The sequence below is a fragment of the Zootoca vivipara genome, chromosome 12 (assembly GCF_963506605.1).
Source record: "Zootoca vivipara chromosome 12, rZooViv1.1, whole genome shotgun sequence".
Lineage (NCBI taxonomy): Eukaryota > Metazoa > Chordata > Lepidosauria > Squamata > Lacertidae > Zootoca > Zootoca vivipara.
This window is the reverse complement of record NC_083287.1, coordinates 11,102,451-11,116,071: the sequence shown is the minus strand read 5'-3', so window position 1 is coordinate 11,116,071 and position 13,621 is coordinate 11,102,451. Positions and strand designations below refer to the sequence as shown.

The following is a 13,621-nucleotide window of genomic DNA, read 5'->3' as shown; positions in this document are numbered from 1 at the left end:
AGATTGTCAGTTAATCTTCTTCTTCCATCCCCCCTCTGAAATGCTGTGGCGGCGGCAGCCACTCCTCACTATCATACAACAATGGTCCACAGAAGACAACCATAAACCAGCAAAGTGGGTTATGATGACTGTAGCTGAACAGTCACTTGGGATATGATTTGAAATTTAATCTGAGTGTTCATTTTATTTATTTTACTTTTATGCACTGAACAAAATTTATAAGTCACATGATTGTAAAATAACTGTCTAATCTTCTAAGTGATTTACATGAATATGAAATAAAGCATTAAAATTATATTTATAATGGAGAAGGTTCGTAGCAAGAACTTTAACCTAACTGAAGGAAAAAATCAAGGGCTGAGATTATCCTAGTCTGATTCTGAGATTAAATTCTACCTGCCTCTCCATACATTTAAGTTCCTTAGACACAATAATCTTTACACTGAAAGTACATTTCAATGTCTTGCCACATGTCTCGCTGCTTATTCTACTAAGTAACTGTATTAATGACTAGACAAATTAGATGTTCGCAGCTCTATTAATAGCAAAGGAACCTACACAGGTTCATAAATGGAACAACATCTCCATCTTCATGTTCCTGAATAGTATTAGCATTTATAACACTAATTAACACTGTAACGTAATGCTAATCATGTTAGTATAAATAATATAATACCTGAAAACATTTCATATAACAAACAGCCCAATGCCCATAGATCACTGGCTATAGAGAAGTCACTTCCTTCTATCACTTCTGGAGCAATGTATGACAGTGTACCTACAAAATAAAGTCATGAATAGTGATTGGCTCTAATTTTGTAATAAACATCCTTTCAAAAGTCACCAACATTTTTATCCAATAGCGGGTGGTCTTACAGGGTAGGATCACTCATCTGATCTCCAGTTGGTAATGTTACTGCTTACTGGGAGGTAGAGGGGGAGAGATGAAGCCATGGGGAGCTTGGCAACAGGTGCGCTGGATTTGCCCCACCAGTCCATTTGCACCATGCCAACCTCACCCCTCGCTTTCTACCTCCTGATAAACAGCAGTGATACAACTGACTGGTGGTGTCCCACCCTGGTGTCCACTACTGCTTTCATCTTAAACTCATTTCTGGGATACTCAAAGGAATTTCAGACTGATTTTCTTCTAAGGCTTTGCTAATGCAATAGGGTACAGTAAACATACCCAGAGCAGCTCCAATAATCACAGAGGAACAAGCAAGCAGGAAGAAGGGTAAACGCAAAGACTGAGTGCACTCTACTTTGTCTAGCCCTGCACCTTACAACAGACTGGGGTAATATGGCACCCAGCATTTATCTGATGAAACTGACAGCCACACAACTCTGCTCTTTGAAAACGTAACTGCCTGGTATGACTTTGCACTGAGGAAACGCCCCTAAGAGGTTACTAGTGACACTAATTAGCACAACCAATGGTGAAGAATGATGGGAGCTGTAGCAACATATTGAGGGCCACAGATGCCCTATCCATCAAATGTAGAATCACTGCTTTCAATAAGGCAGGGTAAGATTTAGTTCCCCATTTTAAGTTTTTTAAAATAGAACCATTACACAATTTTAATTACCACTCTGTCTTTTGCTACTGTTGTCCTTACCAGTGATGGAGGAAGCCGCTGAGGCACCTGGAGCGGCAAACATGATGTGCACCCAGGGGCGGGGTGTCGCTACGTAGCACGCATGTGTGGCGTCGCTACGTACGACACATGCCACGGTGGGGTACTGCCTTGTCACCCCCAGAGACGTGGCACCGGGAGCGCACTGCCCCCACGTTGCAACGCCACTGGTCCTAACATATTGCAATGTACCTCTGAATCTGTTCTTCAGATTTTGTCTTGAGTTTTCATCACCATCACCTCCTCCGTCTTCAGTTCCAATTAAAGCAAAAAATTCCTCCAAGTTTTCACCTTCCGCTTTAGCCAAGCAAAAGTTACTGAACTTCAGTGTACCAGGCCCTTCAAGGAGAATCTGTAAGGCATATCAATTAGTGATTTCTTGAATATATATATGTATATTAAGTTGTTTTCAGAAATCATTCCCTCTTACCTTCCCAGGTGTAAGGTCACAGAAGAGAATTCCGAGGTTGTGAATATGATGGAGTCCAGTAACCAAATCAACACCAAATTCTCTCACAACCACCTCAGGTAGACATTCATCTTGAGTAATTACCATTTCCAGTGATCCACCTGTAAGGCATTTATGAATATTCTGCTATGAAGTTTTTTTAAAAAAAAATCAAATTAACTGACCTCTGTTGTACTATGTAAAATTTTATCCTTAAGCTTTTTTCTGACAAAATAGGCATACAAAACCTTTGATCTACACTGCCCACCTGCGAGTCCTAGCATGCAGTATTCAGAGCTATAATGCCTCTGACGCTGGAGGTAGAAAGAACAATTGGTCTTACCTGGAGTGTACATTTAAAAGTGGGGCACCGGAGCCAATGGAGTAAGTTTTATTTTTTGCCAATTACTGTTGTCTATGCTCTGGTAACCTCTAGGTTAGATTACTGCAACACATTATACGTGGGCAAGCCTGCTTGAGCATATAACACCAATCCTGGCCCGATTGCACTGACAGCAATATAAGAACAGGCCTTTTCTGTGGTAGCTTCCCACTTGTGAACTTTTGATTGGACCTAGTAAAATGGAGGTGCGGAGTCTAGGGACCAAATCCATCCCTCAAGGCTTTTCTAGATGGCCCTTGGGAAACCACGGTCACAAAACACTGTGTTTAACAGCTGCTTACCTGTGCACAATTCCACTACAAGCCAGAGGTGATTGCTTGTTTCATACCATTCATGAAAAGTTACTATGTTCTTGTGCCTAATTTCATGAGTAAGGCGCACCTGCAACAGATTATCCACACATGAGTGAGTTCGGGCTGAGGATGGGACAGGCACAAAATGGAACAGTAGCCCTTTAGAAGTCGGAATTCAAGAGATGTGTATGCAAAAAGCAATGAAGCCAGCTAGAATTCCTCCAGTCCCCATGGGAAAGGCACAAGAGGATGGTAACAGATTAATACATTTGTGAAAAATGTTGGGGTGGATTCATTATGTTCCAAGAAAAGTACAAAACAAAAGGTGCAATTGATGGTTTACAGATTGTGAAGTTTCAAGAAAGAAAAGGATTGAATAAAACACTGAAGGTCCATGGCTATTTTTTTTTAAGTTTGAGATTAGTAAATTAAAAACATTTTTTTGAAACCATAAATTGCCCTGTGGGCCTCTTCATGATCAAACCTGATTAGTCTTTGTAGCAAAGGTGAAAAGGGAACCAAATCCATCCATATATACCATATATTACTCTTGCTTCTCATCCCCAACAGAGTTAATCCAGAGAGAGAGAACTGCCCAAGACAAGAGCCTTTCAGTAAAATAGGTATTGATTAAGCAATTGCCAAATCAGTTTCAGACAAAACTGTGGCACACAAAAATCCTGTGGAAATTGCTGTCTTTTTGTGCCAAGCTCTCTTCACACTATCGTAATAGATCTATACAGCAGCAGCATCTTTCTCCAGCACATCTGAATTACAGCTGTAGTGAATTCTCCAGAGATCTATGTAATGACTTTTTACCTCATAAAAATCACCAGCAGTTGTTGCATTTACACAAATTATTTTTCCAGAATGCAAGGTATTTCTTACGAAACAATCATGAAGCATACAACATAGCTGCCAAGTTCGCCCTTTTTTTAAGGGAAATTCCATTGTGCTGAATAGGCTTCCTCGCGAGAAAAGGGAAAACTTGGCAGCTATGGCATACAATGAACACTCAGGGTACCCACCATAATTATCCAATCTGAGCACACCCAACATTTAAGAGGAAAAAGGAGTACTGGTATCTAGATTCTGTTAAATAACCCCTTTAAAGCACAGCTATGAGCTATGCCAGGGGTGTCAAACTCAAATTCATCGGGGGCCGGATCAGCAGTTTGGTCACCCTCAAAGGGCCGGTTGTATCTGTAGGACTATGTGTCCACTCTTTATTATCATAAATTATTGTCACTGCATTCAATTATTACTTTTTTTTGTAATAATGTAAGTAATAACTAGCTCTGAAAGCAGAAACATAGTCAGAATAATGGCAAGTAGATATTGTACAATTTATTGAAAAATGATTTTTGGTAACTGCACTGGGTGGTGGAGGCTCGCTAGGGTTTCATGCAGGACCTTTGCAGAGCTACTAGTACCTGGAGATGCTGGGGTCCTTCTGCATGCAGGACAGATGTTCTGCCAGTGAGCCACCACCCTTCACCAAAGGGACTGGCTGAGGTTGACTCACTGGAGCTGCTCTCCTGGTTCCAGGGTTTAAGGGCCAGAAGTATAAAGCAGCATCCTATGTTTCTGAGGAGAGGGAGGGGAGGGGAGGGAGGAAGAAAGAAAGAAAGAAAAGAGGGAGTGGGAGGGAGAGAGGAAGGAAGGGAAGAGGGAAGAGAAAGAAGAGTAGGAAATAAGGAAGGGAATAAAGAAGGAAAGAAAAAGAAAGAGGGAGAGAAGACGGAAAGGGAGAAAGAAGGAAGGAAGTAGAGGGAAAGAAAGAATGAGGGAGAGGAAGAAAGATGGGAAGGAAGGAAGGAAGGAAGGAAGGAAGGAAGGAAGGAAGGAAGGAAGGAGGGAGCAGGAGGGAGAGAGGAAGGAAAGAGGTGAGAGAAAGAAGAGTAGGAAAGAAGGAATAAAGAAGGAAAGAAAAAGAAAGATGGAGAGAAGACAGAGATAAAGAAGGAAGGAAGGAGAGGGAAAGAAAGAAAGAGCCCCAGCTCTTTGTCGGCGCGGCGCTTCAGCAGCAAGGTCCTGCTTCTGGGTCCCGCTGGCTGGGGCGCTCGGCGGGCCACATGACGAGGTCTGGCGGGCTGGATTTGGCCCGCGGACCTTGTGTTTGACACCCGTGAACTATGCCATGCAGGGCTACCCAAGATGGACAGGTCATAGTGGAGAGTTTTGATTAAACGTGATCCACCTAGAGCAGGAACTGGCAAGCCACCCCAGTATCCCTGCCAAGAAAACTCCATGGACAAAGACAAGAGGCATATAAAAGTTATGATGCTGGAAGATGAGCCCCTCAGGTCGGAAGGCGTCCAACATGCTACTGAGGAAGAGCAGAGGACAAGTACAAGTAGATTCAGAGCTGATGAAGTAGCTGGGCCAAAGCTGAAAGGTCGCTCAGATGCAGATATGCCTGGAAGCGAAAGGAAAGTCCAATGCTGTAAAGGAAAATATTGCATAGGATCCTGGAATGTAAGAACCATGAACCTTGGTAAGCTGGATGTGGTCAAAAATGAGACGGCAAGAATATTGACATCCTGGGCATCAGTGAACTAAAATGGACGGGAATGGGTGAATTCAGTTCAGGTGACCATCATATCTACTACTGTGGGCAAGAATCCCGTAAAAGAAATGGAATGGCCCTCATAGTCAACAAAAGAGTGGCGAAAGCTGTACTGGAATGCAATCTCAAAAATGATAGAATGATCTCAATACGAATCCAAGGCAGACCTTTTAACATCATAGTAATCTAAGTTTATGCACCAACTACCGGTGCTGAAGAAAGTGAAATTGACCAATTCTATGAAGACTTACAACACCTTCTAGAAATCACACCAAAGAAGGATGTTCTTCTCATTATAGGGGGTTGGAATGCTAGAGTAGGGAGTCAAGAGATAAAAGGAACAACTGGCAACTTTGGCCTTGGAGTTCAAAACGAAGCAGGGCAAAGGCTAATAGAGTTCTGTCAAGAGAACAAGCTGGTCATCACAAACACTTTTTTTCCAACAACACAAGAGATGACTCTACACATGGACATCACCAGATGGGCAGCATCAAAATCAGATTTATTATATTCTCTGCACACAAAGATGGAGAAGCTCTATACAGTCAGCAAAAACAAGACCTGGAGCTGACTGTAGCTCAGATAATCAGGTTCTTATAGCAAAATTCCAGCTTAAACGGAAGAAAGTAGGAAAAACCACTGGGCCAGTAAGGCACAATGCAAATCAAATCCCTTATGAATACACAGTGGAAGTGAGGAACAGGTTTAAGGATTTAGATTTGTAGACAGAGTGCCTGAAGAACTATGGATGGAGGCTCGTAACATTATACAGGAGGCAGCAACGAAAACCATCCCAATGAAAAGGAAATCCAAGAAAGCAAAGTGGCTGTCCAATGAGGCCTTACAAATATTGGGGGAGAGAAGGCAAGCAAAATGCGAGGGAGATAGTGAAAGACACAGGAAATTGAATGAGGATTTCCAAAAAAAGAGCAAGGAGAGACAAGAGGGCCTTCTTAAACGAGCAATGCAAAGAAATAGAGGAAAACAACAGAATGGGAAAAACCAGAGATCTGTTCAAGAAAATTGGAGATATAAAAGGAACATTTTGTACAAAGATTACCATAATAAAGGACAAAAGTGGAAAGGACCTAACAGAAGCAGAAGACATCAAGAAGAGGTGGCAAGAATACACAGAGGAATTATACCAGAAAGATATGGAGGTCTCGTACACCCCAGGTAGTGTGGTTGCTGACCATGAGCCAGACATCTTGGAGAGTGAAGTCAAATGGGCCTTAGAAAGCACTGCTAATAACAAGGCCAGTGGAAGTGATGATATTCCAGCTAAACTATTTAAAATTTTAAAAGATGCTGCTGTTTTTTTTTAATTAAAGGTTTTCTTGGGAAGAAAAGGGGAAGAGAGGTAGATGGGGGGAGGGTGGGGTGGGGGTGGGGGGGTCCATGTTTACTTCTGACAGGTCTTTCCAGTGTCTGGTTATGGTGTTTCTGGGTGCTGAGAGTAAGTGGGTTATGAGTTCTTTGTGATGCAGGTGGGCATTATTGTCTTGGAAGATGTTTAGCAAGGCCAATTCTGGGGTTATTTCTAATGTTTGCTGGGTTATTTTACATATTTCTCTTAAAAGATGATGCTGTTAAGGTGCTACACTCAATATGCCAGCAAGTTTGGAAAACTCAGCAGTGGCCAGAGGATTGGAGAAGATCAGTCTACATCCCAATTCCAAAGAAGGGCAGTGCCAGAGAATGCTCCAACTACCGCACAATTGCGCTCATTTTACACACTAGCAAGTTATGCTTAAAATTCTACAAGGCAGGCTTAAGCAGTATGTGGACCGAGAACTCCCAGAAGTGCAAGCTGGATTTCGAAGGGGCAGAGGAACCAGAGACCAAATAGCAAACATGCGCTGGATTATGGAGAAAGCTAGAGAGTTCCAGAAAAACATCTACTTTTGCTTCATTGACTATGCAAAAGCATTTGGCTGTGTCGACCACAGCACTCTATGGCAAGTTCTGTTAGAACTGGATATGAATAACTGATTGGTTCAAAATTGGGAAAGGAGTATGACAAGGCTGTATATTGTTTCCCTGCTTTTTTAATTTATATGCAGAATTCATCATGCGAAAGGCTGAACTGGATGAATCCCAAGCCAGAATTAAAATTGCCGGAAGAAATATCAACCTCAGATTTGCTGATGACACAACCTTGATGGCAAAAAGTGAGGAGGAATTAAAGAACCTTTTAATGAGGGTGAAAGCGGAGAGCACAAAATATGGTCTGAAGCTCAACATAAAAAAAAACCCCTAAGATCATGGCCACTGGTCCCATCCCCTCCTGGCAAATAGAAGGGGAAGAAATGGAGGCAGTGAGAGATTTTACTTTCTTGGGTTCCATGATCACTGCACATGGTGACAGCAGTCACGAAATTAATAGACGCCTGCTTCTTGGAAGAAAAGCAACGACAAACCTAGACAGCATCTTAAAAAGCAGAGACATCACCTTGCCGACAAAGGTCCGTATAGTTAAAGCTATGGTTTTCCCAGTAGTGATGTATGGAAGTGAGAGCTGGACCATAAAGAAGGCTGATCGCCAAAGAATTGGTGCTTTTGAATTATGGTGCTGGAGGAGACTCTTGAGTGTCCCATGGACTGCAAGAAGATCAGACCTATCCATTCTGAAGGAAATCAGCCCTGAGTGTTCACTGGAAGGACAGATCCTGAAGCTGAGGCTCCAATACTTTAGCCACCTCATGAGAAGAGAAGACCCCCTGGAGAAGACCCTCATGTTGGGAAAGATTGGGGGCACAAGGAGAAAGGGACGACAGAGGATGAGATGGTTGGAGTGTTCTTGAAGCTACCAACATGAGTGTGACCAAACTGCGGGAGGCAGTGCAAGACAGGAGTGCCTGGCGTGCTCTGGGTCCATGGGGTCACAAAGAGTAGGACACGACTAAATGACTAAACAACAACAAATTTGGAACATGGATTTTGTTCAAAATTATTGTGGACCTTTTCAACATTTGTATCTGAAAATATGTTGAATAATTTCATTTACATCTCTTTCTAAAATAATCAATGTAGTTCTTACCCAGTTTGTTAGTTCAGCTCTCTTGCATTTCTCAGTGCACAAAATAGCCACAAAATTAATAGTTCCTTTTCTTCTGCCTTTATATACAACCGTTTTGCTTCCTCTTCCAATCTCTTCATACAAAATAAAGTTCTCCATAATAAAATCTGTATACAAACATTAAATCAAAGCCACAAAATTATAACCTAAAATGAAAGGAAAACTCCTATAAAATTTAATATAAGAATGAACACGTTGGTTTTTTGAATAACATAACTTACAAAATGTTATTAGGCATGTAGTTTTACATAGTCTTTAATAGAGTAAGTTACACTAGAGAATCAGAACCTGTGGCCCTCCAGAAGTACCTAGAGTCCAACTCTCATCCGCCTCAGGTAGCTGAGCCAACTTCTGGAGGACCACCAGTTTCTCATCCCTGACATGCAGAACAACCTACAACTAAGGGAGCCTGAGCAACACAATTATTTTACATATGATGACTTTAATGTTCATGAGGAGAGCCTGAGAACTCGTAATCTAAGTGACATAACACCAAAGAATAAGCTGTACCTTCTTTATAAAGGACTAGGATAAAAGCCATTTTTAATTGTTGATTATTTATACAGGTAACCTACTAACATATTTCTCTTCTGGAATAGGGGGAATTAACTAATTAGCAGTGCAAATTATACATTAGATTATAGTTACATGTTAAGAGCTTGCATAAATTTAAAAAATGTGGAAAGAGAAAGGGATCTCAAGAGTTCAAGATATTTTTGAAAGAAGCTGCTCTTGCAAGATAAGTACACGATAAGATGAGGTACACGGAGGTACACGGAGAGGAGCCCGTGTGGGCGGGCAAATAATAATAATAATAATAATAATAATAATAATAATAATATCCCACTGAAAGGAAGGGCTGAGGGGCGCGGAAGACACGGCGCCGGAGCCTCTAGCTCGCTCGCGGCCTCATCCCGCAACGCTTCGAAAGGAAGAGAAGACGGACTACCTGCTCTCCTCCGAGGGAAGGAGGACGCGCGAGCCCCGCTCAGAACACAAAAGGAGCGCGCGCGGGGCGGGGCGCAAGAGAGCCGCTTCTGCTGAAACCGTTAACTGAAATCCGCGAGAGACCACGCCCTCCGCAGGCCGCACCATTTTCGCAGGGGGGGGTGCCTCTGAGGCGTTTCTAGCTGAAGGGAAAGCAGGTGTTCTCGCCCGGCGGAACGCGTAGGTTTGGGGTAACACTCTACCATAAGAAAATCATCCGTCAGTCAACTGGTTTTTCTGGGAAACGGTGCGGTTGGAGCCTTCTCCTCCTCTCTCTCCCCCCCTTTGGGCCATCGTGTGGACTAGTCCTACCCACCCCTTCAGTATCTTAGATACGGCACAGGACGCCGGAAACAACAATCGGCACATAGCTGAGTGGAGTTTGGACGGGGGGGGGGCGGGCAGAGAGACCGACCCTGGGCTCGCGCTCTTTGAGTTAGATCCGCCCCCTCATATCAGGGGTACCCGGATGTTCGCCGCCCTGCGCAAGTCGGAGTTCTCCTCTGTTGCTATGGAAACCTGGCATTTTACGGATTGGACCCCTCGCTCCAGCTGCGGCCTTCCAGCCGCAGATGAGGGAACAAATAAAGAGTAGCGCGAGGTTCTCTTCTACCTCGCCATTGGCCCTTCTTGCCGGCCCGTCCTCCGAGAGGGCTGCCGCGGTTAAGCCCCCTTTGCCAATATCCTCCCATGTTCACGTTTCTTCGCCTTGCTACCGCGAGGGGCGGCAGCTTCGGAGCGAAAGGCCTTCGCCCAAGCGCTGTTGAAACGCCCGCCAGAATCTGTGTGGCCGGCCCTACCGTTAGGCAGCAGGAGGCGGCAGCCTCGGGGAGTCGATTTCGAGTGCTGCGAAAAACCTTTTTGCTTTTTGTATGAGACTGCAGCAGATAGGTACCTATTGTTACTGTGGTGACGTTTTCCTGCAAGGGAGATGCAGGGGTGCATGTGGGACATTCCTTCTTTGGGTACTATAGTAGGGTGACGAAGGTCACCCGCCCCCCAGGCTCTGCGGAATGGTAGCAAGATTCCAGGGACTTTGTGTTTCATTCAAGGCATGGCGGAGACTGCTGTGTCTTTCAGAAATATGGCTTATTAACACATACTTACAACCTGGTGCAAAAGGTAAAAAAAAAGGTAAAGGCCCCCTGGACGGCTAAGTCCTGTCAAAGACAACTATGGGGTTGCCATGCTCGTCCAGCTTTTAGTCCAAGGGAGCCGGCATTTGTCCACAGACAGTTTTCCAGGTCATGTGGCCAACATGACTTACCCGCTTCTGGCACAACAGAACACCTGGACGGAACCAGAGTGCATGGAAACACCGCTTACCTTCCCGCCACAGCAGTACCTATTTATCTACTTGCACTGGCTTGCTTTCGAAGTGCTAGGTTGGCAGGAGGTAGGACAGAGCAATGGGAGCTCACCCGTCACAGGGATTCGAATCACCAACCTTCCAATCAGCAAGCCCAAGAGGCTCATTGGTTTATGCCACAGCGCCACCTGTGTCCCACTTCAACCTGGTGCAGATGGAGGGAGCACAGAGTTTACAGCATCCGCGTCTCCAGAAGGGCTTATCCTTCAGAGGCTTTCTAAGCGCCATCTCTGTGCCTCTGCCCCAGCTTGTCTCCAACCAGCCTTCATGGTGTCTGCCCTTCAGCCCCCTGCATTGAGTTATCTCCCACTTCCTGCTTCTCCTTCCCAGAAAACTCATTGACAAGCAACTCCTCCCCTTCTGTGTGCTCATCCTCTTCTCCCTACTGTTCCAAGCCTAGTTTTAATAGGTTGAACGAGACAGATACCAAAAGGAACCAAAGTGGTGCCATATTGTCTCAGCCAGTGTTTCCCAACCTTGTGCCTCCAGATGTTTTGAGACTACAATTCCCATCATCCCTAGCTAGCAAGACCAGTGGTCAGGAATGATGGGAATTGTAGTCCGAAAGCAGCTGGAGGCACAAGGTTGGGAAACACTGGTCTCAGCCGTCGTTAGTTAAACTTTATGTAGTCATTTACAAACTGTCACAAACTCTTCCTTTTTTTCAACCCATGCTGGCTTATGAAGGAGAAAGTGATGCAGAGTGAGACATATCAGGTTCAGAGTCTATAATAATCATCTGCTTGGTGCAAAGCACAAGATCAGACCCTATCAGACCCTATCCCAGGGCACATAATAGAAACTAATTAGACTGTAGTTGAACCTTCCTCTGCACTTGAGAGCAGCAGGTTAGCATAGCATCGAGATATAAGTGTTATGGTCCTAGGGTTACCATGCTTTTTAAGTCTTTGTTTGGATGGTGTATCTTCAACCATCTAAGGGTGGGGGTTAACAATTTAATTTTCTCCTCCCATGGAAGGATAGGATAATATTCACCTGCTGAATTCCCCCATTTAGCATATGCCACAGATGAACATGATGTAGAGATCCTTTCATGCAGTTATCTGCATGCAGCATGCTGCTGAGTACAAAAAGCTGTGGCTTGGGACACATGGAAGCAATAATCTCAGAAATCTAATGTGGACCAATAAAAATCCTCTGCCAGAGGGCACCTGCTTGACTGGTGAAGCAAAAGTTTTGCTTGCTCAGGATTGTTTTCCTTCTCTGCCACTTTATCCTCATCTAAAAATCATGTCTTTAGCAGTGTTCGAAACTCCCATTGTTCTAGGCACATTTTGTGACAGAACTTCATTAGCGCAAGCAGTCTCTGAGCTCTGGGCACAGTACTGTGCCTAAGATTTTAGATTAAAATTGCAGAGTGGAAGGAAAGGAGGACCTTTTTCTGCCTCCCCACTTCCAGCTACTCTCTGAAGACTGGAGAAGAGGTCCTCTTAACATAGTGCCAAGTTTTCCCTTTTCTCGCGAGGAAGCCTATTCAGCATAATGGAATTTCCCTTTAAAAAAGGGAGAACTTGGCAGCTATGCCTCTTAAGAATATTAGGGGAGTGGGCAGGGAAAGGTTTCAGCCATGTGAAAAATGAACATATTTTAGCTGCAGCTTGTTCATTTTCAGCTTAGTATTATTGCTATAAAAAGTGCGCCTAGATATTGTAGTGCTCAATGACCTAGATTTAAGGGCCCATTTAGCTCCTAGCTTTCATATCTCAGTTTCTAACACTGGTCTTTAGCTATGTATTTATAGTGACAAAACATTATCAATAGCTATAATGCACTTGATTTAAAATGTTATGAGGATGGATAATCAACAATTACAGTGTTAAATTAGCCAGGTGGATAGCTATAAGTGTGAGATGACGGGGATGAAAACTGGAAGAAATTTGGTTTACTTTTAAGACTGCCTTAAGACATGACAAATCTACATTCCCTCCCCTCACCCCTTTGCTTTGCCCATTTGTTTGTGTGTGCAGGCATTAAATATATGACTCCTACAAACTGCAGGGAGAAGGTGGCTACAGTCCTATAGACCAGTGTTTCTTAGACAGTAGACTAGGAGTCCAGGATGCACCAGTGGGCCTTGGGCTGCTTTCAGGTAGGCCTCAGAGTCACAGCTTGACAATTACTTCCTCACTTGACTAGAAAAGTTGTTGCGGGGGAACAGAGGTGAAAGCTGCTCCTTGGTTCTGCTGGATCTCTCAGTGGCTTTTGATACCATTGACCATGGTATCCTTCTGGGCTGTCGGGGGTGGGGGTGGTGGAAGCTGGGGACCACTGTCATGCAATGGCTCTGCTCCTTTCTCTTGGGCCATTTCCATAAAGTGGTGGGGGATGAGTGTTCGGACCCCTGGGCACTCAGTTGTGTGGTGTCTCAGGGCTCTGTCCTCTCCCCTATGCTTTTCAACATCTATATGAAGCTGCTGGGCATGCTGGCTGGTGCTGCTAGCAGTTGTAGTTCAACAACTGTAGGGTCACAGGTTTCCCATCCCTGACTAAAATCAATGACTTATCTATCTTTACTCCTGAAGTCATAGCTTTAACATATGCAATTCTGGCAATGAGCCCAGAGGGAGAAAAAGCCATCATCAACCAGGCCAGGTTTCCCTCCCTAGTCAGCAGCCCTACTTCTCTTGAATGCTTGCAGTTGAAGAATGGAGTTTCCTTTTGTTTGTAGGGGACACGGGTGGTGCTGCGGTGTAAAACACTGAGCCTTGGGCTTGCCGATCAGAAGGTTGGCGGTTTGAATCCTCGCAACGGGGTGAGCTCCCGTTGTTTGGTCCCAGTTCCTGCCAACCTAGCAGTTTGAAAGCATGTCAAAGTG

General features: G+C 44.2%; 1 protein-coding gene across 3 annotated transcripts in view; it reads right to left on the bottom strand.

The window, feature by feature from the left end:
- Positions 1 to 9,477, bottom strand: part of ULK4 (unc-51 like kinase 4) — a 160,054-nt gene extending 150,577 nt beyond the window's left edge. For 2 of the 3 annotated variants that reach the window (XM_035128823.2, XM_035128825.2), the window contains exons 1-6: positions 9,379 to 9,477; positions 8,391 to 8,536; positions 2,770 to 2,869; positions 2,068 to 2,207; positions 1,830 to 1,989; positions 677 to 778 (exon numbers count right to left, since the gene is read on the bottom strand). In XM_035128823.2, coding sequence (XP_034984714.2) covers positions 677 to 778; positions 1,830 to 1,989; positions 2,068 to 2,207; positions 2,770 to 2,869; positions 8,391 to 8,528 — 640 coding nt within the window. In that variant the 5' untranslated portion in view covers positions 8,529 to 8,536; positions 9,379 to 9,477. The other variant, XM_035128824.2, reaches the window with a different exon arrangement.
- Between the last annotated feature and the right edge of the window lie 4,144 nt (positions 9,478 to 13,621).